This window comes from Zingiber officinale, chromosome 4B, assembly GCF_018446385.1.
Source record: "Zingiber officinale cultivar Zhangliang chromosome 4B, Zo_v1.1, whole genome shotgun sequence".
Classification (NCBI taxonomy): domain Eukaryota; kingdom Viridiplantae; phylum Streptophyta; class Magnoliopsida; order Zingiberales; family Zingiberaceae; genus Zingiber; species Zingiber officinale.
In genome coordinates this window covers 47,167,661-47,195,607 of record NC_055993.1, presented here as the reverse complement: position 1 = coordinate 47,195,607, position 27,947 = coordinate 47,167,661, and the positions used below count along the sequence as shown (strand labels likewise).

The window sequence follows — 27,947 nt, the reverse complement described above, 5'->3', positions numbered from 1 at the left end:
TTTCGCATTCTAAAACCCTAACTTTGGGGTCTGACCGTCTCGTATCCCATCCTTGATATGGCCCCCGGAACTTCCTTCGCTGTTGGAGGCGTCGATCCATCCCCGGCCAAAAGGAAGCGACAACGGGTTAGAGGAGACGACTCTAATTCTTCTCAGCGATCTTCCAAGTCAGATCATGTGGCCATCCTCCGTGCCGCAATCGAGTTTCGGAACCAGACTGGAGAGAACCCAACTAAGGCTAAAATGCCCGCTTTCTACGAGTTCGTTAAAACTTCTCTCGCAGAACCGCTCTCGCAGGAGCAGATCAGCAACAGGTTGCGCCATATCCGCCATAGGTTCATTCATTCGGACATGGATAACACCGAAGACACTGTCCTCAAGCTAGCCGGGCAGCTTTGGTATGAGGAGAAAGATATGGACAAGGGGAAGGAGGAGAAGACGGGACCGAAGAGGTAAGTTTATGGTAGAGTTAGGTTATATTAAAATGGCTTAAGGAAATTTTCATTGCGCAGCAGTAAAGAGAGAAGACAGAAGAATTCCATTGCAGTTGACAGCAATCCACATGTGGAAAAACGAGACAGTGAGCAGGGAGTGGATAACACAGTGGAAAAGAGCCACAATAAAGAGAGAAGACAGAAGAATTCCATCGCAGTTGAGGGATATCAGAATGCGGAGAAAGAAGACAATGAGAAAGGAAAGATGGGAGTGGGGAACACGGTGGAAAAGAACCACCAGCATAAGTGCAGCAGCAAATCTATCACTGAGTTGGACAGAAATACTGAGAAAGAAAGTGGTAAGAAGAACATCAAGAAAGCAATCAACAATCCACTAGACTTTGATGCTGTTGAAGAAGAGAATCAAGTAAAGAAAAGAGGGATTCAAGCAAAGCCCAAATTTTCTTATTTAGCTCATATTGTCAAAGACTATTGGAAGACTTACGGATTGAGCAAAACATTGTTGGAAATAGGGATAGAAAATGTTGACCCACAAAAGGCTGGTTTTTTGGAGGAGAAATGGGAAAAACAATTACAAGAGGAGATGAGATTTCAGTCGGAATGGAGGAAGACCTGTGGGGAACTTTTAGCCATGTTGTTGAAAGCGCATAAAGGTATGATTTTGTTAAGTCATTGCATTGCTAAAATCCAAAATTCATAGTTCTTACCTTTTTTAGTTGCATTTTAGATAACTAGATGGATTGTTTTTTTCCCCTTAATAACAGATATCTTTTAACCAAGTGATAAGTACTAGTATAAAATTTTGTATAAATATTTCAGCATGAGATATTTTTCTAATGGTTCGTTGAATGTTTTGTTTTGTTTTGTGTTTTTTTTATACTTTGAAGACATAACATTAAACATCCTTTGGATTTTCTTTTTAATGTTTGTAACTTTATTTACTAACATCGTATTCTCTTTGCACAAGTTTAAGTTTCCTAATTCTTTTCATTTGACTACCTCAACCTTAACTATGAATTATTATATCTTAATATTTTATCTCGCTTCATTGACCTCTTAATCCTCGTCACATATTGAGTTGATGACTAACAAGTGATGAATGAAATACATCCATTTAATTAGTGATGAGGTGAAAATTTACTATTACTAGCAGTCTTGAACTCATCCACAAAGGTATGATAGTGATGAGACTTCCTATCTTGAGTGATAGAGATGCCAAGAATAAGAAAAAAATGAGTTGACTGGTTTCTTTAATGATGATATAGTTAGTCTATTAGTAATGTTCTTTCAATCTATTAATTAGTGTTATTAAGAATGTTTCCATGTATGCCTCTCTTCTTGAAATATTTAACTCTTGTAGAGACCTGCATTTTCTCCTTTAAGTATTACAACTAGTTAATAAGAAGCCTAAAGTTCAACTCTAGGTTAGACACTTTTTTTTTTGTCAAGGGATCCATTAAATGAGATAAATTATAGACTTACTAGTTCTAGTGGTGGCTTAGAGGTCTGCAAGTCAATTTTTATGGGTAAAATATGTTTACCAAGTGAATAAACAATCGTATGCCACATCAGCTTGTTCATTCTTGATGCTCATTGCTATCACATGTTCGCCTTTTAGTTTATGATCATCAATGTTAGGATAATTTGTGCATATCAACGTAAAAAATGGTGTTAGATGTTTCGTTAAAAATTTTGATTTGTTTTTTTTAAGACATTACATGAAACAACTTTTGATTTTTTTCCCTTTATGTTTGTAACTTTATTAAATAGCATAGTATTCTCTTTCTTTACTTTAACCAGATGGTATTTTAATTATGAATTATTTTATTTATAATTCTCCTATATTAATAACTGTAAAGATAGGAGATGATAAATTATCTATAATTGAGAGTCATTTTTGTAAAAGGATGAAGGGGTTGATAGAGATATTGTATAAAGGATATAAAAAGGATTATTGAAATGGTGGATAGCGTCAATCTAGCACAGGACATGCTATGTTATATAGATTTGAGTTTTGGACTATCAATCTAGCACAAAAGCAAAATATGAGAGTTACAGAGATGAGAATGTTAAAGTGAATGCAGATATATTTGGATGGACAGATAAGAAATGAGAACATTAAAGTCGGGGTTGTGTCTATTAAGGAAAAACTTTGAGAGATGTATTTAAGATGGTATAAATATGTACTTAAACAACTAATAAATGTTCTAGTTAGACAATGTGAGATCATGATAAATATGCATATTAATTGAAGAAGAGAGATCAAAGAAGACTTGATTAATAATGATAAAATAAGATAAAATTCATTAAATTATAAATGAGAATATTGTAGGATATTGAGCTCAATGATGTAGGAGGATCCATATAGCTAACTTTACTTAGTGCGATAAAGTCTTGCATGTTGTATTTATTAATTTAAATGTCCTTATCGTATCTACTTTAGATGCATTTGAAGGGGAGCCTTGGTGCAACAGTAAAGTTGCTAGTTCGAGTTTCAGAAAAGTCTCTTGCAAAGTAGGGTAAAGTTCCGTAGACCTTTTCTCTAGACCCCGCATGCCCATCATATCTACTTCATTTGATTATATTATGAGGAAGATTGATTATACTGCTAAATTATTTAATTTTTCAACTTTTTTAAACTTAAGTCTAATTTGGGTGATTACTAGGTAATCACATAACCTTCATATAACCAAGGTTATGGGGAATAAACATAACTTAATGTTTTTTTGTTCAATCCTAGATAATGCTATAACCTATTTTAACATTTACTATATTACTCTTGATTCAATTATACAACAACCAACAACAACCAAGCCTTATCCCACTAGGTGAGGTTGACTACTCTTGGTTCAATTATATTTAGGATAATATAATTTAGGGTTTGAGAAAGCTTATTTAAATTATCCTATTATGTTAGGAGTTGGTTGAATCAATTAACTAAAATTTAAATTAAAAAACTAAAGTTTAATTATCATTTCACTGTGCCGTCGTCTTGACCTTCGCCGTCCTTCGCCCGCTGTGCTCTCATAACCGCCAGTCGTGCCTCAAAAATCAGCAACACCTATTCGTGCATCCCCTCCCCCTTCCTCGAGTCCTTCCTCTTCACTGTGCCATCCTTTGTCTGCCATCGCCGCTACGTTGTCACAACCGCCGGCTGCTGGGAATCATGTGACGCTCACAAAAAGTTTGGATTTTGTGAGGTGAATTAGTATAATACGACGTCAAACTGCTAGTTGCTGGGAAGTTGGATCTATTTGTGGTTCTTCTTGATAAAGTCCTTGAATTGCCGGTTCAACTCGTCATCGATTGTTAGGGTGGCGACTCATTCGTTTCTTATTTCAACTTGACCCTCCATTGGCTCGTCCTTGGTCTCTTTTGCCACTCCTCTGGGCGATTCTAGGGCCGCTTCTAGCTAGAGAGCTTCTAGATGGTGAGAATAATGAAATACACGGCCGCGAAGAGGTACACCGATGCAATCCATGAGTGAAGGGAGGCCCGGGGAGGAAAGAAGAGTGTGCACCGGAAGCGGGAGAGGCAACTGGCGACGCAAAACGAGCGTGAAGATAATTTTGGGAACATCTTTCTATTAACCCTGAAATTCCCACATTTCAGCGGTAATCGCATTTCGAGTTTTGTTAATGATTGCTGATGTGGTGGGCATGATTGATTACTTGGGAATCATTTATTACCTAAACTAAACAGGGCTAAACGATAATCAAAGTTATCAACGATAACCTCTACCAAACACACCCTTATTATTGTCACTTACATATGATATTTGTTGACTAAGAAAAAACTTATGATAGAGTTTCAAGGGAAATTATATGCAGAAATTATAGAAAAGAGAGGTGTTAACATAACATATATTGACTAATTAAGGATAGGTATGAGAATGTAATAACAAGAGTGAAGACTTTAGGTTGATTAACCGAAGGATTTCTCGTAAGAATAGAGTTACACCAAGGATCAACTCTAAGTCCTTATCTTATTACACTAATCACAGACGAACTTACTGGCTAAGATACGGTATCGTGGTGCTTGTTGTTTGCAAATGATATTATTTTGGTAGATGAGACATGTGAAGGAGTAAATGTTAAACTCGAATTATAGACAGAAAACGCTAGAAGTGAAAAATTTTAGACTTAGTATAGTAAAGACGAAATATATGAAATTTAAATTTAATAATATCAGATGTAATGAGACAATTATTAGGATAAGAAATATGAGAGAGTTTTAAGTATTTAAGATCATTTTTGTAAAAGGATGGAGGTATTGAGAAGCCCCACTTAGTGGAATAAAGCTTGCTTGCTTGCTTGCTTGATTGCTTGATTATTGTTGTTGTTGTTGTATGGAGGGATTGTGAAAAATATCTTACAACATTCGCAAGATGGTTGAAATGGAGGAGAGCGTTCTTTGTGATAATAAATTATCTCTAAGACTAAAAGGAATGTTTTACAAAACGACGGTTAGACGTGCTATGTTATATGGAGTTGAATGCTGGACTATGACTCGAACACATAAATAGAAGATGAGAGCTATAGAGATGAGGATGTTAAGGTGAATTTATGGACATAGGACAAAATAAGAATGAAAATATGAGAGAAAAAGTAGGGGTTGTACTTATTGAGAGAAAACTTTGGGAGACATGTTTAAGATGATATATGCATGTATGTAGATGACCAATAGATGTTTTAGCTAGGCGATGTGAAATTATGACAAATGTAAATATTAAACAAGAAAGAGGAAGACCAAAGAAGATTTGATTAGCAATAATCAAATAAGATAAAATTTATTTAAATATAAATGATATAATAGAGGATAAAACCTAATGGTGTAGAGGATCCATATAACCGACCCCACTTAGTGGGATAAGGCTTGGTTGTTATTATTATTGTACTCTCATTATTATCACCTTCACATCACATGATTTTAATGGAAGTATAAACATCATCTCATTATACAATAAATGCAAACATTTCCTTATGCGTTTTTTTTTTTTTTGGAAAAGATGATGAAAAGGGAAATGTTAGAGTTATAATGCAAAAATAGAAAAAAGTGTATCTATTTCTTTCTTATTAGAAGGCACATCTAAAGAACAAAAATACAAAAAAACATTGCTAGACAAAGTTATCAAAATAATTTTCTCTATGTCTCGAAAAGAAGACCCAAGAAGAAAAGTCAACAACTTGCTTAGAGTTCAATTCTCTTCAATGGGAGAGAATAATTGAAACAAGGAAATAAATTGGCATAAAAGGAAAATGATGGAAGAAATAAATAAATAACTTTTCGATTTGGCTAAAGAGATGTTTTCGCATTGAGTTCTCTTCGGTTGAGGAGAATAGCGCAGTCAAAAATTTTAATTCTATTTAAAATTGTTTAAAGTGATTTGGACCACTCCACCTCCTCACTTACGACCTGACTTGACGCAATTGAGCTTTCTTCCGTTGAGGAGAATAATATAGTCAAGAATTTTAATTTTATTTAAAATTGTTACTTTTTATAATTTATTTTAATTTTTTTAAAAGGATTTTTTTTTTGGTTTTTATATTTTAGAAATAAGTGGAGATATTTTAAGAAAGGTTGTTTAGTTTTTTTTAAGAAAAATTTGGTAGAGCTTTTATCGAGATAATTAGGATTTTATTAGAAGAGCATTTCATTTTATGAAAAATAAGTTATGCTATCAATGTAGAAGATGGGGTTAGGATCTTATGCATTAAATAAGTTTTTGAGTTAATATAATTTTTAATTTTGTTTTCTTTAGGTAACGATTATATCTTTATTCATCCACAATGCTACATCACTATGTTTAGTCACAACAATCCCCTATCGGAAAACCCTCTCTTGTGTCTTGTCCCCTCTTAGCTTCATTATAGCTTCTCCCATTAGTTTCATAGGCTTTGATGCATACTTCTGCTACTACCTTCCTATTCTGTAGCTTCATGAAAGTTGCTACCTTGTATCATATCTTACCATCGCTCTAGAAATCCACTAAACATGTGGTGGCCTAGGCAGTGTGTACTTGCTTAGTAGTTCATTGTTACCATTTTTATTCTTACATCCACACCTAGTAACAAAGCTATTGCTTGTTTTGGATATTGTTTGATAAGGATGCAAATTCAAAATTTATTTGTTACTCAAAAATGAATTGTGGCAATTATACATGCATATATTAACACTTAACCAAATAAGTTTTAGCACTGTTTTGTTTCTTGAAGTTTGCAAGAATGGATTACCATGCTCCTACTGTTGGATCGAAATAGAGGCTAGAAATGGCATGTGAATAGCTAGCTGTTTAACTTCTACAACAAACAACTAACAAATTCAAATATGGAAGCAATAATGAAGACAATGCAAACAAGAGAGGTTTTACGTGGTTTGGAATCCTTGACTCCTACTATATGACTTATGACCATTCGACGAGTCACTCCATGAAATCAACTAGCTCTTTCCTTCTCGGATACCTTTCAAAGATGGAGTAATCTCTTGCAAAAACTCTTTCTTACAAATAAAACTTTTGGCACAAGAGAAGATTTACAATTAGGGCAAGAAAAATAGAGTGGAAGTCGAGAGAATTAGTAGAGTATAAGTACTTTATTAAATCCTTTCGTAGCTCTTTGAACCCTATTTGTAGCCGTTGTTCAAATCCTATTTAACCTACATAATATATTCTTTACAACATCTCTATCGACTTCTTTTATCATTCAATTGATCTGGCTAAAGCTTTAGGAATACCACCGTTACATGTTAACCGTTCTGTTGTAATTGTATAACTGTTTGATATTCAATTATCAGTCAGTTGTTCCTGCAGAAGCTTCAAAATCATCAACCTTATGAACAAATTAACCATTCCGATGGATCCCATAGGTGTGGTGCAGTGGTAAAACATTTAGGTGAACAAATAAGAGGACTGAGTTCAAATCCCAGTAGGGACGAATATCTTGGAGCTCAGCCTTTAAGTGTGCATAAGCTGTACTCCAGATTTACTAAGTAGGCAAACCAAGGGGTGGATTGTCTACCTCTAGGATTAATTGGATGAAGCCTAGACACCTAGATTATTAAAAAACAAAAACAAAAAACCATTCCGATGTAATAACAAAACCGTTTCTTGAGTCGACCCAAATCATCATCAGTCCACTAATCAACCCACTTGCTTACAAACAAAGGCGAAGCATTCTATTCCCTTTTCATTTAACCTAAGTTTACTGGCCGGTCAACTCAAGCATTAGTCAACTGAAAATCACATTTATTTAAATCTCACTGACTAAAGTCATTTATTGGTTTGGTTTTGTGCTTAATCTTTCCCATGGTAAACCTTTTGTATAAAATGCGTTCACACCCAACTTTGTATAAAATAAAAATGTCAAGAGTATCCTTCTAAGGGGCTACCTTGTATATCAAGAAACCTTCTTAGTCTTCTTTTTCTGGCCAAACATCTAGTCACTCTTAACCTCTTGAAACTTCCATTTGTAAGCATTTGGTCATCTTCTGCTGGGACTACCTCTATTACACCTACAATAAACTACACTTGCTCACTTGGCACACCTCATTAGTAAGCACAATTTTCTTATTTAAATCTTTCTCCAAACATTAAAACTATTTAAAGACAATTGCACCAACCCCTACTTCCAAATGTGATAGTGATGTTGTATATATGTTTATTGTGATTCATTCTTTAGGAGTTATTCTATTGGGCATATGTTTCTTTGACAATTTTTCTTTAGGAGGGCGCATTCTTAATCTTTGCTAAATTGAAATGTTTCATCTAGATTTAGCTGCTTGAATAAACATATCATAATGAACATTTCTAAAACCACTTGAATTGATTATGATATTTTGTCATTTTAAAATTGATTATTCATCACTTTTTTTTTTGCTAGTTTGCAAAATGTAATGAAGAATATGCAGAATTTTTTATGGGATCAGTTCGTGTCAAAGTTGTTTCTCTAGCATATTTTTGTATTAAAAAAATCCATCACTATTAGGTATGTATTTATGCACTGAATCCACTGCATTTGGAACAACTTTGCTCCAAAATTGCAGAATTTAATTAAAATTCACTGATAAAAAATAAATTCAATCATTTAAACATGGTCTCTTGAGCAAGATTTTATTTTATCGTTATAAATTTTCTAATTTCAATAAATTATATGGGTTTGCATATTTGGTAAAGATATCAAAATCCAGGGAAATAACAGATTGAATTTGGTATGTAGTTCATCTCCATGGAACAAATAATGAAGGATCTAATGGAATTTTTAAAGAGCAAGAAATATGCCTGAATGTATTTGGAACTTGATTTGAGAGTTTCAATCATCTTTGTATATTATATGGATTTTCTACATTGCTTAATCCACTTGAGTAAATACTACTTCCTAATTTATTGTTATGTTTGAGGTCACCAGCATTTATAGTTTCTTTGCACTAAAATGGAAGTAATCCAATTTCATGTTGGCATAAATTATTTGGTACTTCCATTTCCATACTTTGATTTTTAAAATTGGTTCAATCAAGATGATTTTGCCATGTAGCGCTCGTATAAACCTTAGGATGTGTTTGACATGATCTTGGGGTTGAGAGTCACTTTGGTTAAAAGATTTGGAAATGGAGGCTCAAGGGCTTTCATATATCCATATATTTATATCTATCTATATATAGATGATTGTGCCTTGTATTGCACGGCATAAAATGACCATAGTGAGCTCACTAGTATATTCTTGAGAGACATTCCATGTGGACATTGTGACGAGATGAATTAAAGTTATGGTTTACAATTTTGTTCTGTACCGATGAAGTTTACCATTTCGCCTGCTCTCAGCACTAGTTCCCGCCTGACAACCACAGGTTGCCATGAGGTCTTGGAGACACCGAGATCCCATAGCAATCTCTACAAGGTCGTCGAAGCCGCAACAAACTCTGCGGGGTCGCGAAGGGTTTATGGCAAACTCCGTGGGGTCGCAGAGGTCATTGCGGGTCACGACGGAGATGCCTGCGACCTTCACGTGATTGTAGAGGCCATCACGACCTCCGTTGATCGTGGCGGGGACACCCGTGACCTCCACGGGTCGTGGCGGGGATGCCCGTGACCTTAGTGGGTCGCGTTAGGGACGCTCACGAGTGTGCTATAGGGATGAAATTTAGGTGTATAAACTTAAGGTTAATAATTTTAAACAACTCATAGTTTTAAATAGAATAATTTAAATAGGCTTAATCAAATTCTAATAAAACTATCCTATTAATTATATATAATTAATTTATTTAAATTTCAAAAATATATAATAAAATTTTTGTTGGGTTTTTCGGGCCGCGAAAACCGCTTTTTTGCATCGTGGAAACCCCGAAACCCCCAGCCACCGGATCCGTGCGAAGTAAAAACTTTGGAAAACATTACGAGTATGAGTTTTATGCTAGTTCTAAACTAGGAGAAGGAATTACCCTTGATGCGTGCCCTTTACGAATCCCGCTCGTCCAAGGAAGTGCCGGATCTCGAGATCGTCAAGCGTACGATCCTCTAGAAGTATCCACACGAACAAATGGGTGGAAAAAAACTAAACAAAGGTGTGCTAGCACCCTTGATCAGCCACGGCAAGAGGAGGAGAGGGAGAGCTTGAGGAAGAAGATGTGAATGAGCCTTGAATGAAAAATGAATTCCTCATTCACCACAAAAGTGGCCGGCCAATACAAGAAGTGTAACCCCCATTTTTGCATTAAGTGGCCATTAAAGAGGGAATATGTAACCTCCATGAGGTGGCACACACATATGCTAAACATGATGATGTGGCACATCATCATTGGCCACTTAATGCCAAGTCACAAATGATGTGGCATAAAGTCAAGTTAAACTTGACTCTTCCTCTTCCTCTTAAGTCAAGTCAAACTTGACTTAATCTCTCTCATGGTTGATCTAATCCAACCATTTAATTCAAGCCAATTTAATATAATGAATCTAATTCATTTAATTAAATTGATTCAATGAGTCATAATCTAAATTAGACTCATTGAACACATGAATCAACTTGAGTCTAACTCAATTAGCCCAATTAGGATTACTCTTAATCCAATTTGATTCATCACATGAATCTAATCCTCTTGGTTCATCATATGAACTTAATCTCCATCTAATTGTCCTTAGTATGTGACCCTATAGGTTCTTGTAACGTTGACAATGTCCCTAAACCCATTTAGGAGCATAAGTAATGAGCGGTATCTAGCAACACATCATTACTACCCAAGTTACAAGAATGTTGAGATCCAACATCACCTTGTGACTCCTCACAATATATAACAAGTGCCCTTCTATCCTAGACATCTAGATTGATCAATGTGAGGCATAGACCGTGTCATCCTCTGACCAATCTAAATCTTGATCTCCAAGTAGATTCACTAAATCAAATGAGCTCAATATCTCATATTGACTCATTTGGGCATGGCCATGCACTTCGTGGTCTCACTCTATCAAGAATATCGATGTCGCTCCTGTCATATAGGAGGGATAGATCCCATCTACATCACTCACATCCCTCCGCATAATTCGTTACATACCCAGTAATCGCCTTTACAGTCCACCCAATTACGGGTGACGTTTGACGAAACCAAAGTACATAACTCCTTATGTAGGGATCCATGGTGACTTCAGGTCTAAGGACTAGTAGTCATACTAATAGCCACATGAGAAAGTATATGACACTCATATAACGATCCATGATACTTTCTCATGGCGGGTCATTTAGTATACATTCTCCAATGCATACCCATGTGTCAACTTGATATCTCTATATCCATGACTTGTGAGATTAAGTCATCGAGTTGACTTACATGCTAGTTTTATTGCATTAACATTGTCCCTGAATGTTAATACTCGACTAGGAATGATTAATCTCACTATTGATTCAACTAACCGATTGATATAGGTGAGAACCTTCTACTCAAGGATGCTATTATACTTAGTTTATTTGACACCAATACAAGTAAGTATAATAACCAAAAAAACAAATGCCTTTATTTATATAAGTATGATACAACAAGTCCATAATACAATCATCAAATGATTGGCTCTAGGGCTCTAACTAACAATTTTTATTTAAAAAATATTGATATCATATCAGCACGACACGATATATATATCAAAATCTAGTTATAAATTGAAACTCCGATACAATTTGAAATTTTAAACCATGATTAAGTTTTAGTGAAATAAATTACAAAATACAAATAATTTTGATGGATCGTGAAAGACGAGAGGGGGGGGGGGGGGGGTTGAATTTTATTACATTGAAATCTTTTTCTTTTTCGTATTAGTAAGATTGTATCAAAGTATAGTTTGCAGCGATATACAAAGGAGACAATTTTAGAGATACAATCAGTTTTACTTGATTCGTTCGACTGATCCTGATCAATCGACGGAACTCTATTTCCTTGTTTTGTCTTTTGCGATTACCAAATATGGTTCGATCGACTAATATAATATATCAGTTGATGGATAACCTTGTATTTCCAATTTTTGCAAAACTCTAATCGGTACTATGCCATTTTTGCCGTATCGGTAGTTGATCTTGCTTATCAGTCGATCGAATCCACGATCAACCCAGTTTTTACTTATCTGCAACACAGAGTTAGCACATGTAATAGTAATAAAACCTGCAAAATAAAATTAGTATAAATAGGTAGTATTCATGATAAAGACAGTAAAGATTGTCTTGATTTCAACTTAGAAATCTCTGTTGGTTTCTTTAGTTGGATCAGTGTCTAGGGTTTATTTCGACCGGGACACGATCTCTTTGCACTCCTTCCAAGAGCTTACCTCAACTTACTTGCCTAACATCGGGTCCTCCAGACCTGTTTGGACTTTAACTGCTCAACATCGGATTGGCCTACCAAGGCTTCCACTTGATTCCATTTCGGGCCTCCGACCTATTGAATCCACCTACCAGATGTAGGTGTACTTCTCATCTGAATTCCTGCCTATTTTTTTTGATCTGTTTAGACTTGCCTGGCCTAGTATTTGGTCCCGACCTACTAGGACTTTCTAGGTTGAGTATCCTGCACACTTAATCAATTCATTAGATAATAACAAAATTTAACTTGAACCTTGACGATATAAAAACATAGATGTTTGGTAACCTGGTTCAATGTTAAGTTAAAAAATATGATAACTTGAAATAATTTTCCCTTAAGTTAAACTCCCTTTGATTCAATCTTTCTCCAACACTTATCAAAAAATGGGGTCATAGCGATAAACATCAATTTTTTTTTTTGAAGAACTTTTATGGTGAAAACTAAGGTAATATTTTTGAAAATTTTCTAAGGTAAAATAAATGAAAATCAGATTAAGAATTTTCTAAGGAAGAATTTTGGAAAGGTAAATATTTTCATAAATTTTGAATACTCAAAAGTGTTTGACAATTTTAAAAATAACTTTTGAAAATTTTCAAAGAAAAGTTTTTGAAACAAATTCAAAATAAGTTTTGAAAACTTATTAAGTGTATAAATTCAAATTTTGGAAATACATTAGTGTAAAATTTAAAGGAGAGTTTTGAATTAATTTTTTTCTAAAAATTTCTAAGGTTTTTTTTTTTTTAAAATAAGTTTTGAGATAGATTTTAAAAATGATGTTAATGCTCTCTAAAAAATATCCTATGTTCAAGCATGCCTAGGTTAAAAAAATGCTTAAAGAAACATATAGAAAGTTAGTTAAGTTGGGTGTGAATTCCAGTTAATTTTGATTAAATAATATCACTTAACTTGATCAATGTATGTTTAAAGTCCAGATTTATGTCGTAGCACTGATAAAAGAATCTGAAATCTAGGTTAAATCCTAAGAATCTCACCCCATTCTAAGTTTTAAAATACACAAACAAGCTGTGTTATTAAAGGCACGCCCGAGGCGTGCCCGAGGCAGCAGGCGCACAAGGCGCTGGGAAAAACTCCTTTTCCCACACGAGGTGGGCGTTGTTCGTCAGGCGCGCGCCTTCGCACATGAGGCGCGATCGTGAACGTGAACCATTTCTAGATTTTTAAACAAAAAAAAAGATTTCAAACCAATTTGGTTTGGAATTAGGGCACGGAGAAGAAAATGATAGAAGGGAAGAAGAAAATAATGCAAAAAGAAGAAACATGAATTTGAAGAAGAGTCGTGCCATCGCCCACGTATTTCCTTCGCCGTCGCCCAGGTTGCTGAGTCGTGCCGTCGCCCAGGTTGCTGAGTCGTGCCGTCGCCCAGGTATGTGTTTTTTCCTTTTTTTTTTAATTTTTCTGTTTCACTTCATCTTCTTCTTCTCTTCTTCTTTTTCTTTTGTTATTTTCTTCTTCTTTTTCTCTTCTTCGTTTTAACTGAACAATTTTTCTTCGTTTCTTCACCTTTTTTTCTTCTCTTTGTTCTGGTATTTCTTTTCTTCCTCTTTTTCTTTTTTTCCTTCTTGTTGAGTTGTTGGTTCGCCTCACTCTGTCCGATTTTGTTTGTTTGTTTTCCTGTTTTTTCATTTTTGCAAGTTGTGTTCTTGCTGCCGACTGATGTCCGATTTTGCATTTTTTCCCTATTTTTTTTTTTATTTTTTTTCCCTATTTTGCTTTTTGTTTTTTTTTTTCTATTGCTGGTAACCTAGTACAGACTTTTCTATTGCTGGTACAGTAATTTTCCATTAAAGTACTTTTTTATTTTGTTTTTGATTTTTCAGACTATTTTTTTTTTAATTATCATGGAAGGTAGTAGTGATACTGCAACATATATATCAAAAGATTCGGGATGAAATTATTTTCAAAGAGTTAATCCGGATAACAAAAATGATTTGATTTGTAACTTTTATTAAAAAGTTACAAAAGGGGTATCTATTGTGCAAAACATCTTGTGGGGGGGGGGGTTTGAAATACTACGACTTGCAAATGATGTTCACCTTATGTACATGAAGAAATTAAAAATTTCATAGAGAAAAAGATAGAGAAAAGTAATCTTTCTAAACTTGCGACATTGAACTTTGAGGATGTAGGCCCTCTTGGTGATAATATTGATATGGATGATATTGGAGCTAAAGCTGTGCCGCTAGTACAAGTTCTAGATCAGTGAATATGCAAAAAAAGCTAAGACAAATGAGTCCAATGGATACGTATTTTGCTCCTAATGTGAAAAAAAATGTTGAAAATAGAAAGGGTAAAGAGAGGCAACTTACGATAAATGAGGTATACAAAAAATAATTAAGGGAAAAAACTTGTATGACCATAACTGAGTGGATGTATGATGCGGCAATTTCTTTTAATGTCGTTAACTATTCAAGCTTCAAAAAAGATGTTGGACTTGGTTGGCCAATATGGTGTAGGTCTAAAAGGGCCTAGTTATCATGAGGTGCGGGTTCCTTTTCTAAAAAAGGCTGTTGATAATGTGATAAATGATTACATTAAATCGTGTGAAACAGAATGGGCCAAGTATGGTTGTAGTTTGATGGCAGATGAGTGTATAGATAAAAGGCAGAGGACTATTAATTTTTTAGTGAATTCTCCTAAAGGTTCAGTTTTCATCGAATTGGTTGATGCTTTTAGTTATGCAAATATTGGAGAGAAAATATTTCAGTTGTTTGATCGATTTGTAGAGCGTGTAGGAGAAGTAAATGTTATTCAAGTTGTTACGGATAGTGCAAGTAACAATGTGCTTGCTGGTAAGAATCTATTTAATTCTTTCTTATCATTATGCTTTTTCATATATATGTTAAACTTATCTAGTTTTTAAACATTTTTTTTAGGAAAATTATTAGAAGCAAAAAGACGACACTTGTATTGGACTCCTTGTGCTGCTCATTGCGTCGATTTGATCTTAGAAGATATTTGGAAATTGCTTGATTTTAAAGCAACATCGAAGAAGGCAATGAGTGTGAATGTTTTACATTTATGTTCGCCTCGACATGATAAATATGCTGAGACAATTTACAAGACAAAAAGAGTTTTATCGGGCGGGTGTCACAAGATTTGCTACTGCTTTTTTCACTCTTGAAAGGATGCACTTACAAAAGTAAAATTTAAGAAAAATGTTCATTTCAAAGGATTGGAGAGAGTAAATGGGCAAAAGAAGCGGTGGAGAAGAAAGTAGCTAAAATCATCATGACACTTAGATTTTGGAGCAGTATTGTGCATATTTTAAAGATATATGACCCAGTCCGTGTTCTGAGAGTGGTTGATGGCGAAAGAAAATCTGCAATGAGCTATATTTATGAGGCTATGGATAGGGAAAAAAAATAATTATGAAGGCCTTTAAGGAGAAAGAAGAGAAATACAAAGAAGTGTTTGAGATTATTGATAAGAGATGAGAATGCCAACTTCATCGGCCTCTGCATATTGCAGGACATTATTTAAATCCAGAATATTTTTATTCATACACAGATTCAAATATTTGTGGAGAAGTAGTGAATGATTTGTTTGAAACCATGGAGAGATTGGTTTCAAGTGCTGCTGAGCAAAATAAAATCACTACCCAGCTCTCTATATATCGAAAGGTAGAAGGGCTATTTGGGAGGAATATGACAATTAGACATAGAAGAGCATTATCTCCAGCAGAATGATGGGAATGCTATGGAGCAAATACCCCAGAATTGTAAAAGTTTGCTATTAAAGTGCTTAGCCTCACTTATAGTCACTTGTAGTGCTTCCGGCTGTGAGCGTAATTGGAGTGTATTTGAGTAGGTATGTAATAAATATAAATGTATAATACTATTAGTATGTTACTTTTATAAGTAGAAAATAGTCTTTGCTATTTTATTATACTTCTTGTGATTTTTGATATTTTGTAGATTCACATAAAAAAAAAGGAATAGACTAGCTTAGTAGCGCTTAATTGATTTGGTATTTGTGAAATACAATCGTGCCTTAAAACTTCGGTATGATGCCCATGATAAGATTGCCCCCATCTCTTTGATAGATATTGATGACAGTAATGAATGGTTGATGGGTAGAATGGATAAAGTGATCATGAAGAAGATGAGTTAATTTTTGAAGGTGATGACTTGACATGGGATGCCGTTGCTAGGGTTAGTGGAGCTAAAGAGAGCTTGAATATTGTACTAGAGGAAAAAACATTGCATTCATGGCCTCTAGTTCACATGCTAGGCTTAAACAAGTCGAGAAGGAAAATACATCTTCTTCTATAAGACATTCATCTCTAAGACTAGAGAAGAATAAAAAGAAGAAGAAGAAGAAGAAGAATACAATGAGGATGATCTTTAGTATTATGATTAATTTGACTTATTACACTTGTTTTGATGAACTTCGTTAGTTTAGATTAGAAACTTGAAACTTTTATTAATTTTATTATGGTGTTGTTTTGCTTATTATGATATTTATGTGTGTGTGGAATATTAATAGTTATCATATTTGACATATTATATGAGTGTGAGTGTCAGTAGTTTAGTAATCAACCTCATGTTCAAGAGGCGTGCGCCTCGGGCTCTTGGAGCCCTTTACACCTCAGTGCGCCTCTAACAACACTGCAAATAAGAAATTTTAGTGTGCTTGTGAGATGCTGACTTCCTATAGCTATAGGTTCATGCTTTCTACGTTATAGCCTAGGCTAGTTCCATCTTGACATTTTTGAAACTCTAAGTTTTGTAAATCAAATGTCTAAAAGAAAATATAAGTTTTTGAAAACTATCATTTTAAAAATACCATAAAAATGGACACCTATTCTATAAAGCACGTCCTTAATTGCCGTCTTAGATTACTAAATTCTGATTCAAGTAAAGATTTAGTAAATATGTCTTCGAAATTTGACTTAGATTGAATGTAGTTGAGTTCAATGTTTCCTTTTATAGCATGATCTCTAACAAAATGATGTTTAACTTCTATGTGTTTTGTTCTAAAGTGATGTATTGGCTGGGTTGTTAAAGGCGCGCCTGAGGCGTCAAGCACTGAGAAAAGCGCCTTCTACAGCGCGAGGCGGGCGCTGTTCGCCAGGCGTGCGCCTAGGCGTGCCTGGGCACGCCTAGGGCGCTTTCGCGCCTCACAGAAGGCGCGATAGAAGAGCATCGTGCGATCGAAGGGCATCACGCGATCCTTCCCGTTCACGATTTCTAACCAAAAAAAACATTTCAAACCTAATTTGGTTTGGAATTAGGGCACAGGGAAGAAGAAAATAACGGAAGGAGAAGAAGAAACCTTGTAGAAGAGTCGCGCCATCCTTCACTGCCACCGCCGTTGCTGAGTTGCTTCCGTCGCTGCCCAGGTATGCATTTTTTCATCTTTTTTTTTTTGTTTTTCTATTCTTAACTTCATCTTCGTCTCATCTTCTTCTTTTGTTATCTTCTTCGCTTCGCTTCTTCGCTCCTTCTCTTCTTTTTCTGTTTTTTCTTTTTTTCCGTCTTCTTCTTCTTTTCGTCGTTTTCACTGTTCAAGTTTTCAATGTTTTTTCATCACTTTCGTTTCTTTTCTTTGTTATATCTTCTTCCTTTGTTTTCTTTTTTGTGTTTTCCCTTCCCGTTGACAGCAAAATTGCTGCTGTGATTTGTCCTGTTTCTTTCTTTTTTTTTCCTGCTCCTGCTGTGATGCTGTCCCGTTTCTTTCTTTTTTTTTTTTTGCTGTTTTTCTGCTGCTGCTGTGATGTTGTCCCGTTTCTTTCTTTTTTTTTTGTGTGTTGTTTTTCTGTTGCTGCTGTGATGCTGTCCCTTTTTTTTTTTTTTCTGTTGCTGGGACTGTAGAAAACTGATGCTGTTGTGAAAACTGTGATGCTGTCCCTGTTTGCTGGTAATTTTAGCCAATTAAAACAATGTGCAAACAATGTGCTTGTTGGTAATGTGATGTGCAAATATTTTCTCTCCCTTTTTGCATAATTAAGCCTGTGATGGTGTCCTTGTTTTTCTTTTTATTTTCCTATTTTTCTATTGCTGGTACCAGTGGTACAGTACTTTCCTATTATTGTTGATACTAGGTACAGTAGTTTATCATTCCATTAATTCATTAAATTTTTTTTATTTTGTTTTAAATTTTTTAGGTTATTTTCTTGTTCAATTATCATGGAAGGTAGTAGTGATACTCCAACATATATATCAAAAGATCCGGCATGGAATTATTTTCAAAGAGTTAATCCGAATAACAAAAATAATTTGATTTGTAACTTTTGTCAAAAAGTTACAAAAGGAGGTATCTATCGTGCAAAACAGCTTCTTGTTGGAGGGTTTCGAAATACTACGACTTGCAAGAAATGTCCACCTCATGTACGTGAAGAAATAAAAAATTTTATGGAGAAAAAAGCGGAGAAAAACTTGCGACATTAGACTTTAAGGATGTAGACCCTCTTGGTGATGATATTGATATGGATGATATTGGAGCTAAAGCTGTACCGCCTATAAGTACAAGTACAAGTTCTAGATCAGTGAATATGCAGAAAAGGCCAAGACAAATAGGTCCAATGGATACATATTTTGCTCCTAATGTGCAAAAAAATATTGAAAGTAGAAAGGGTAAAGAGAGGCAAACTACGATAAATGAGACATACAAGAAAGAATTGTGGGAAAAAACTTGTATGGCTATAACTGAGTGGATGTATGATGCGGCAATTTCTTTTAATGCCGTCAACTATTCAAGCTTCAAAAGGATGTTGGACTTGGTTGGCCAATATGGTGTAGGTCTAAAAGGACCTAGTTATCATGAGGTGCGGGTTCCTTTTCTAAAAAAGGCGGTTGATAATGTGACTAATGATTACATTAAGTCGTGTGAAACAGAATGGGCAAAGTATGGTTGTAGTTTGATGACAGATGGGTGGACAGACAAAAGGCAAAGGACATTGATTAATTTTTTAGTGAATTCTCTTAAAGGTTCAGTTTTCATCGAATCGGTTGATGCTTCTGATTATGCAAAAACTGGAGAGAAAATATTCAGTTGCTTGATCGATTTGTGGAGCGTGTAGGAGAAGTAAATGTTATTCAAGTTGTAACGGATAGTGCAAGTAACAATGTGCTTGTTGGTAAGAATTTATTTAATTTTTTCTTTTCATTATGTTTTTTCTTATATATGTTAAAATTATCTAGTTTTCTAACTTCTTTTATAGGAAAATTATTAGAAGCAAAAATACCACACTTGTATTGGACTCCTTGTGCTGCTCACTGTGTTGTCTTGATCTTAGAAGATATTGGGAAATTGCCTGATTTTAAAGCAACATTGAAGAAGGCAATGAGTGTGAATGCTTACATTTATGTTCGCCCCGGCATGGTAAATATGTTGAGGCAATTCACAAGACAAAAAGAGCTTTGTCGGGCGGGTGTCACAAGATTTGCTATTGCTTTTCTCACTCTTGAAAGGATGCATCTACAGAAGTAAAATTTTAAAAAAATGTTCATTTCAAAGGATTGGACAGAGAATAAATGGGCAAAAGAAGCGGCGGGGAAGAAGGTAGCTAAATTAATCATGACACTTAGATTTTGGAGTAGTATTGTGCATATTTTAAAGATATATGACCATTTAGTCCGTGTTCTGAGACTGGTTGATGGCGAAAGAAAACCTGCAATGAGCTATATTTATGAAGTTATGGATAGGGCAAAAGAAACAATTATGAAGGTCTTTAAGGAGAAAGAAGAGAAATACAAAGAAGTGTTTGAGATCATTGATAAGAGATGGGAATGCCAACTTCATCGGCCTCTGTATGCTGCAGGACATTATTTGAATCCAGAATATTTTTATTCATACACAGATTCAAATATATGTGGAGAAGTGGTGAATGGTTTGCTTGAAACTATGGAGAGATTGGTTTCAAACGCTGCCGAGCAAGATAAAATCACTGCCCAGCTCTCTATATATCAAAAGACAGAAGGACTATTTTGGAAGAATGTGACAATTAGACATAGAAGAACATTATCTCCAGCAGAATGGTGGGAATGCTACGGAGCAAATACCCCAGAATTGCAAAAGTTTACTATTAAAGTGCTTAGCCTCACTTGTAGTACTTCTGGTTGTGGGCGCAATTGGAGTGTATTTGAGCAGGTATGTAATAAATATAAATGTAATACTATTAGTATATTACTTTTATAAGTAGAAAATATTTTTTGTTATTTTATTATACTTATTGTAATTTTTGACATTTTGTAGATTCATAGCAAAAAAAGGAATAGGTTAGCTCAGCAGCGCTTAAATGATTTGGTATTTGTGAAATACAATCATGCCTTAAAATTTCGGTATGACGCACGTGATAAGATTGACCCCATCTCTTTGACAGATATTGATGATAGTAATGAATGGTTGATGGGTAGAATGGATGGAGAAAGTGATAATGAAGAAGATGAGTTGGTTTTTGAAGGCGATGACTTGACATGGGATGCCGTTTCTAGGGCTTGTGGAGCTGAAGAGCCTGAATATTGTACTAGAGGAAAAAATATTGCATCCATAACCTCTAGTTCACATGTTAGGCCTAAACAAGTCGAGAAGGAAAATACATCTTCTTCTATGAGACACTCATCTCTAAGACTTAGAGATGAAGAAGAAGAAGAAGAAGAAGAAATTGAATTTGAAAAAGATGAAGATAAAGAAGAAGAAGAAGAAGAAGAATACAATGAGGATGATCTTGAGCTTGATGATTAATTTGACTTATTACACTTATTTTGATGAACTTTGTTAGTTTAAATTAGAAAGTTGAAACTTGAAAGTTTGAAACTTTTATTAATTTTATCATGGAGTTGTTTTACTTGTTATATTTGATATTGATGTGTGTGAAATATTAATAGTTATCATATTTGACATATTTTATAAGTGTGTCAATAGTTTAGTAGTCATCAACCTCATGTTCAAGAGGCGCGCACCTCAGGCGCGCCTCACATCTCGGGCTCTATGAGCCCTTTGCGCCTCGGTGCGCCTTGCGCCTCTAACAACACTGTGTATTGGATTTTTAGTTAGATTTATTGAACTTATATTATCAATGAATGTTTTAACATTTTTATAGTGAACTTAAAATTTTTAAGGTGTGGGACATCCATAATAGTTGTGCAACATATTCACCCATGACTATATATTTGGCTTTAGTGGTTGATAGTGCAATGTAGTGTTACTTTCTACTAAACCAACTTACTAATGAGGATCAACCTCTACTTGTGTTTTTTTATCTAACTTACATCCGACATAGTCTGAGTCAGAATATAACCAACTCAAAACTTGTAGATCTAAGATACCACATTCCTACATTGATTTTTCATTTTAGATACCTAAAAATTCTTTTAACATTTGTTAAGTTAGCACAAGTTTGGTATTTAGCACATATACTGCAAATAATATATCAAGTCTGCTTGCAGTTAAGTATAGTAAACTACTGATCGCACATCTATAATATTTTAGATCTACTGGCTTACTATTGTGGTTATTGTCTAATATTATGTCTGTTGCCATAGAAGTTTTAATTCTTTAGCATTTTCCATTTCAAATTTTTTAAGTTATTTTTTTGTATACTTAGTTTGGTGTATGTAGTTTCCTTCCCTAGTTTGCTTTATTTGTAATTCTAAAAAGAAATTTAATTCCCCTATTAGGCTTATCTTAAACTTATTTTGCATTAAAGTTGTAAATTTTTATAAAAATTAAGAATTAAGTGACCTAAATACTATATCATTTACATATATTTAGGTTATGAATATGTCTGAGTCAAGGATTTTTATAAAATGTGTTGGGTCGATTTAACCTTCTTTAAAACCTTTTGAACTTAACATGCCGTATTAATGGTTTCAACCCAAAAATATTTAGGTAAGTTATATTCATTTAATATTGACCTAGCTGCTTTTTACTATTCCATTTTGTTTGGGTGTTTTAGGACATAAAAACTCATGGTGATATCCATTTTCTAACAGATGTTTGTAAAATTTTAATTTTAAAATTCTCTACCATTGTTACTCCTAATTTTCTTAATTTTTAGGTTTTTTCATTTTATATTTGTTTGCAAAAATTGTTAAATATTTGAATGATTTTATTTTTATGATTTAAGAATTTTACTTAGGTATACCTGGAATAGTCATCAATTATAACCAAGTAGTATAGATTTCTATTTCTTGATTTGACTCCATGAGAGTCAAATAGGTTTAAATGTTCAAGTATTGTATTAGTTCGCCCTTGGTTAGTTGATTTGTTCGTTGACTTGGTTTGTTTTCCTTGTTGACATGCATTGAAAATTTTGTTATCTATGATTTCTAGTTTGGGTAATCCTTTTACTAATCCAAGTTTGTTTATTTTTAGTATGTTCCTTATATGGATGTGAGCTAATCCTTTATGTCATAACTATGTTTCCTCTTGTTGTGTCAAATGACATTTAAATAAGGTTCTAGGTAAACTTATTGAGTAGATGTTGCTTTGTCTAAGTCCTCTTAGACTTATGTTTGAATATTTAGTGTGATTTAATAAGCATACAGATGATAAGAACTTAACTACAAAGCCAACATCATATAGTTGACTTACGCTAAACAGGTTAAAGTTAAAATTTTCAACAAGTAAAATTAAAATTTTCAACAAGTAAAATTTTTCTAATTAAGAAATTTGATTCTAACTGAATATCACTTATTCTAATTACCTTAAGTTTCCTATTGTTACCGAACGCAATTGATCCTAGATTCTTAAATTTTATGTTTATGAATTTTTGTCCATCTCCAATTATATATCTGGAGCATTCACTATCCAGTATCCATTGATCTAAATCTCTGGTTCCTACACACAAAATAGGAGTTAGACTAAAATTTTGGTTTGATAGATTTATTTTATTACTTAATTCATCTTACTAATTTTAAGTTATAAAATAAGGAAAATCTTATAGTTATGTGAGATAATTTGTTAAAATTAAATTTGATTATTTGATATTTTTGGATTAAGTTTTGAATTAATTAAGATTTAATTGGTTCAAATTATTAAGATTGATTAAAGATTATTTTAAGGTTAAATTCAACTAAGAGCATCCATATTGTCATTAACGTGTGAACACATTAATGGCAATATGTAGGCATTAACACGTTTAAAGAATTGTATGCGTTAATGTTACACTAGTATAAAAGCATTCCATGTTGGCGTTAATGCTTGAAGCATTAACGCCATTGTAGAAGCCCTAATTGGTATAAATTATTAAAATTAATTATTCTTTAACCTTTTTAATGAGTTGAAATTAATTTTATATTTTGAAATGATATTATTGAGTTAAAATTAATTTGGATTAATTATTTACTTTATTAATTAATTTAGGTTTTAAAATAATTGATTATTGATTTTAGATTTATGTTTTAAGCTTTAAGTTAAATTGGATTTAAATTTGATTGAAGTATTATCAAGTGTAATTTAGTTTTTCATCCCATCCGGTATAAGTTTTCAACCAAGGTAATCTTATAATTTTTGTGAGATGAGTTATGTTAATTATCAGGAGTTGTTTTAATTTTATTTGATTTAAGTGTAACTTTGGGTACCTCAAGCAAACTTCCTTGAATAAGCTTTCAGGCCGTGGTGAGTCACTTGGACATCATTAGATTAACCAGGTGCCTTAGACAAAGCTTTCCAATTTGTCTCACCCAAAGAACTTAGTACTAAACTTTAATCTAACAAGTTAGAACTACTCCTGATTTATCGTCCTAAGTACCCATGTGGGTGGATCAAGTTATTGAGGTGACAACTAGTTTGCTGCCTTTCCTTGGGGCATAGATTTTCTGTTTTATGTTTAAGTAATGAATGCCATCTTTAGGTATATAGTATTGGTTTGGTCTTTTTAGCTTTGTTAGATAAGTTTTTGGAACCCATGTTTGAACTTGGTTTCTAACATTTTGACTTAATAAAGACATGTAAGGTTTTGTTGAATGAGTTAGTTTTATATCCAAGTCTAGATTTATTGTACACATTTTGTTGAGACCCAAACATCATATTTAAACATTTGGAACTCAAGTTGAACTTTTCCAATATTTTTTTGAATCCCTCCACTTAACCTTTCAAGGTGGAATTTTCTTTAAGTTTTGCAACTTGAATTGAAGATCCCTCTTGAACACATTAGTTGAGGGTTTCAAGTTTACTTGCTCCTTAAGGCGGTTAACTTCCTTAAGTAGCAAATTAATCGAATCCTCATATTTTGTCAATTTTTTAAACAGACATTTAATAATTTTACACATTTGAAATTCTGAAAGTAAAGTAATCTCTTGTGGTCTTTTTAAACGGATATGGATCCGTGGCTTGACTCAGACTCGGATTCTAAATCAGACTCGGATTCGGATTCTACGTTCTTTGCCATAAGAGCTAAGTGACTTGACTGCGTTGGTTCTTCTGCATCCGACTCCTCTGATGATGATTCATCCCAAGTGGCCTTGAGTGCTTTCCTTCTTGCATACTTGGGTTTATTCTCTTTCAGGTTAGGGCATTCATGCTTGTAGTGACCCTTTTTGTTACACCCTAGCAGGTTATCTCTGATTTTGGTACGATTGAGGTGTTTTGTGCTTCCTTCTAGTTTCTTTTGTTGAACTTTTTCTTAATAAACATCTTTCGTACCATGTTTACTATTTCTTCTTTTTTGTTTGAATCTGAGTCTGACTTGCTTATAGATTCTTGTTTCGGTTTAGACTTGGACTTAGCCTCTTTGTTTTTGTTTTGTCTTGTATGCAAAACTATATCCTTCTCGGTATGGCTAGAGTTAGTCTGCTTATGTAACTCTAATTCATAAAATAATTCGTCTAATTTAATAATGGAAAGATCTTTCGAAACATTATAGGTATATGCTATAATACCCACAATGCATTTCGAGGAAAGGAGTTTAGTGTGCACCTTATAACATCTTGATTTTTCAGTTGATAGCCGATGAGATGAAGCCCGTTGATAATATCTTTTATTCTTACATGCAGTTGTGTTGCGGTTTCCCCATGTAACATTTTAATATTAAATAATCGATTCAAAGAAGATCTCGCTTTATTACGTTAGAGTCGTTGGTTCTTTTGTGTAGCTTGACTAAGTCGATCCCAGAGTTCTTTAGAATTTTCGAAGGTTTGACTCAGTTGAGCTCCTTCTTTGTTAGCCACACTAGAGGGTGTTCATTGTTTTGTAGTCGATCTGAGCCTTTTTCTTTATCTTGGGATCCCACTTTTTTGGTTCTAGTGGTTCTCCATTTTTGCTTGGTGGTATGTACCCCTTTTGATGCTAAGCCATATGTCGATGTCAGATTTCAAGAAACATTCCTTCCTCTTCTGATAACTAAAATCTTCTCCATTAAAGACAGGTAGACGAATAGTAGTCTTTTTGGTGATAGCTTGCCATTTTTGCCAAAAAAATAAAAACTAAGCAAGATTTTCAAGATTTTGTCTTGGATTAATAGTGTGAGAAAAAAAAACTAGTGTAAAGAAAAGAAGAAGATAAAAAATAGCTAGAATGAAAGATGCAAAGGGGGGGGGGGGTTTGAATCTCATTCGTTCGAAATCTTTTTCGTATTAGTAAAATCGAATCAAAGTATAGTTTGCAGAGGGATAAAAAGGAGACAAATTTAGAGACAATCGGTTTTACTTGGTTCGTAATCCAGTGACTACTACTCCAAGACTCACGATTATTGATCGCTTTCAACAGACAATTCTGATATAGTTCTTCTGAAGAAGACAAATCATACAAGTATGAAAAGATTATAGTAACAATCCTACTATCTCTGTGGAAGTATAAAAAGAGATTACTAACAATACTAATAAGAAGATTGAGCGAAGTTGTTGGCGAGCTTTTCAGAGCAGAAGTATTGGAGCTTGCACTAATAGTAACAGCGGAAGTAGAATTAATTAGAGAAGTTGTACTGAGCTTGGGCCTCGAGGCCTTCTTTTATAGACATCGTTCGGTCGATTGAACTGATTAGTTTGGTTGACCAATCTCTCTATTCGTCGACTGAACCCCACGCCTTTCCTTGTTTACTGTGATCCAAATCGGCTTGTCTGTCTTTCCTTATTTTTATCAGTCGACTGATCCTGATGATTAGTTGACGAAACTCTATTTTATTTCTTGCCTTTTGCGATTACCAAATATGGATCGGTCAACTGATCTAATGTATCAGTCGACGAATAATTCTGATTTTCAATTTTTGTAAAGTTTTGATTGGTACTGTACTATGTTGGCCGTATCGGTTGACTGATCTTGCTTATCAATCGATCGAACCCACAGTCATAGTTTTCTCTTATCTGCAACACAATGCAACACAAAGTTGACACATGCAATAGTAATAAAATTTGCAAAATAAGATTTAGTACAATAGGTAGTATGTATGATAAAGATAATAAGAATTGTCTTGATTTCAACTTAAAAATCTCTATTGGTTTCTTCAGTTGGATCAACGCCTAGAGTTTGTCTTGATCGGGATACCACCTCTCTGCACTCCTCTAGGAGCTTAGCTCAACTTACCCGTCAAATATCGGGTCCTCCAGACCTGTTTATATTTTAACAACTCAGCATAGGATCAACCTGCAAGGGCTTCCGCTTAATTTAATATCAGATTCTTTTATCTATCGAATTCACTTGTCAAATGTTAGACCCATTTGATCCATTTGAACTTCCTGCTTGGTTTCCACGATCGAGACTTTCTTTGCCTAGTATCGGGTGCTACTGACGTATTAGGATTTTTTAAGTTGAGCATCCTGCACACTTAATTCAATAAGACTTAACTTGAACATTTGATAATATCAAATATAAGTTGGATTATGGTGCTCTCTGCACCAACAAATTTTAATTGATTATACATTATCAATATCAATATTTTGAAGTATATGCATTGTATTTTATAAGTTATAGCATATTTATATCTAAAAAATTGTATTTCATTTCACAACAGATCAATATTTTATGTCAATTTTAGATCTAAATTCTATATTATCATGGAGAAAAGGTACCCCTTATTTAGCCCAAATCAATGTAAAATTATTTCTACTCACTAGTGGCTTGAAATGACTTGAAAAAACAAATTATGAAAGCACACAAGGAAAAGGACAATGACCTCTGACAATTGCATTCTTGTAGGTTGTGATGGTTGGAGTATAGGTAAGAGATGAACATGGTTATTTATGGTGGCTTATTTTCTCTTACTCGTTGCACCGTGATTGTATACTTTTATGTTATGAGCAGTAATTGTTTGTGCCTTTATTTTATGATGTTACGCTTATTTTTTCTTTTAATTTTTTTTAATAATCGCTTGTTTTCTCTTACTCGTTGCACCTTGATTATGCTTTTTATTATGAGCATTTATTATATGTTGATTACTTTTGGGACGTGATATTAACACCCACTTTTTTTATGGCTTCCAGATTCACATGTCAGTGGCGGACACCCCACTATCGTTCTTAGAGGAGAATAACAATTCTTCCATCGGAGGCACGTTTGGTTGTTTATATTGGGGTTTCGGTTTGACTTGGAGATATATTCATAGTAGTTTTTTTGGTGTGGAACTTGATTTGTTGACAATTGCTGGGACAGCATGTCGGTGTTTAAATTTAACGAATAGTTTGTTGTGGTGACATGGCATGTCGGTGCTTCTCTACTGATTTATGTCTGTTTAGTGAATACACTAATGTTTATCTTTTGTGA

The 27,947-nt window shown here is 34.1% G+C and overlaps 1 protein-coding gene across 2 annotated transcripts; it reads left to right on the top strand.

Moving 5' to 3' along the window:
- Positions 1-27,947, top strand: LOC121975024 (GLABROUS1 enhancer-binding protein-like 1). Of its 2 annotated transcripts, none has more exons than XM_042526374.1 (3): positions 1-452; positions 513-1,108; positions 27,668-27,947. In XM_042526374.1, the coding sequence occupies exons 1-3, from the start codon at positions 58-60 to the stop codon at positions 27,715-27,717; spliced, it is 1,041 nt and encodes a 346-aa protein (XP_042382308.1). In that variant the 5' UTR covers positions 1-57; the 3' UTR covers positions 27,718-27,947. The 2 variants fall into 2 exon arrangements, with proteins under 2 accessions (XP_042382308.1, XP_042382309.1); XM_042526375.1 differs by having other exon boundaries at positions 3-452; positions 516-1,108.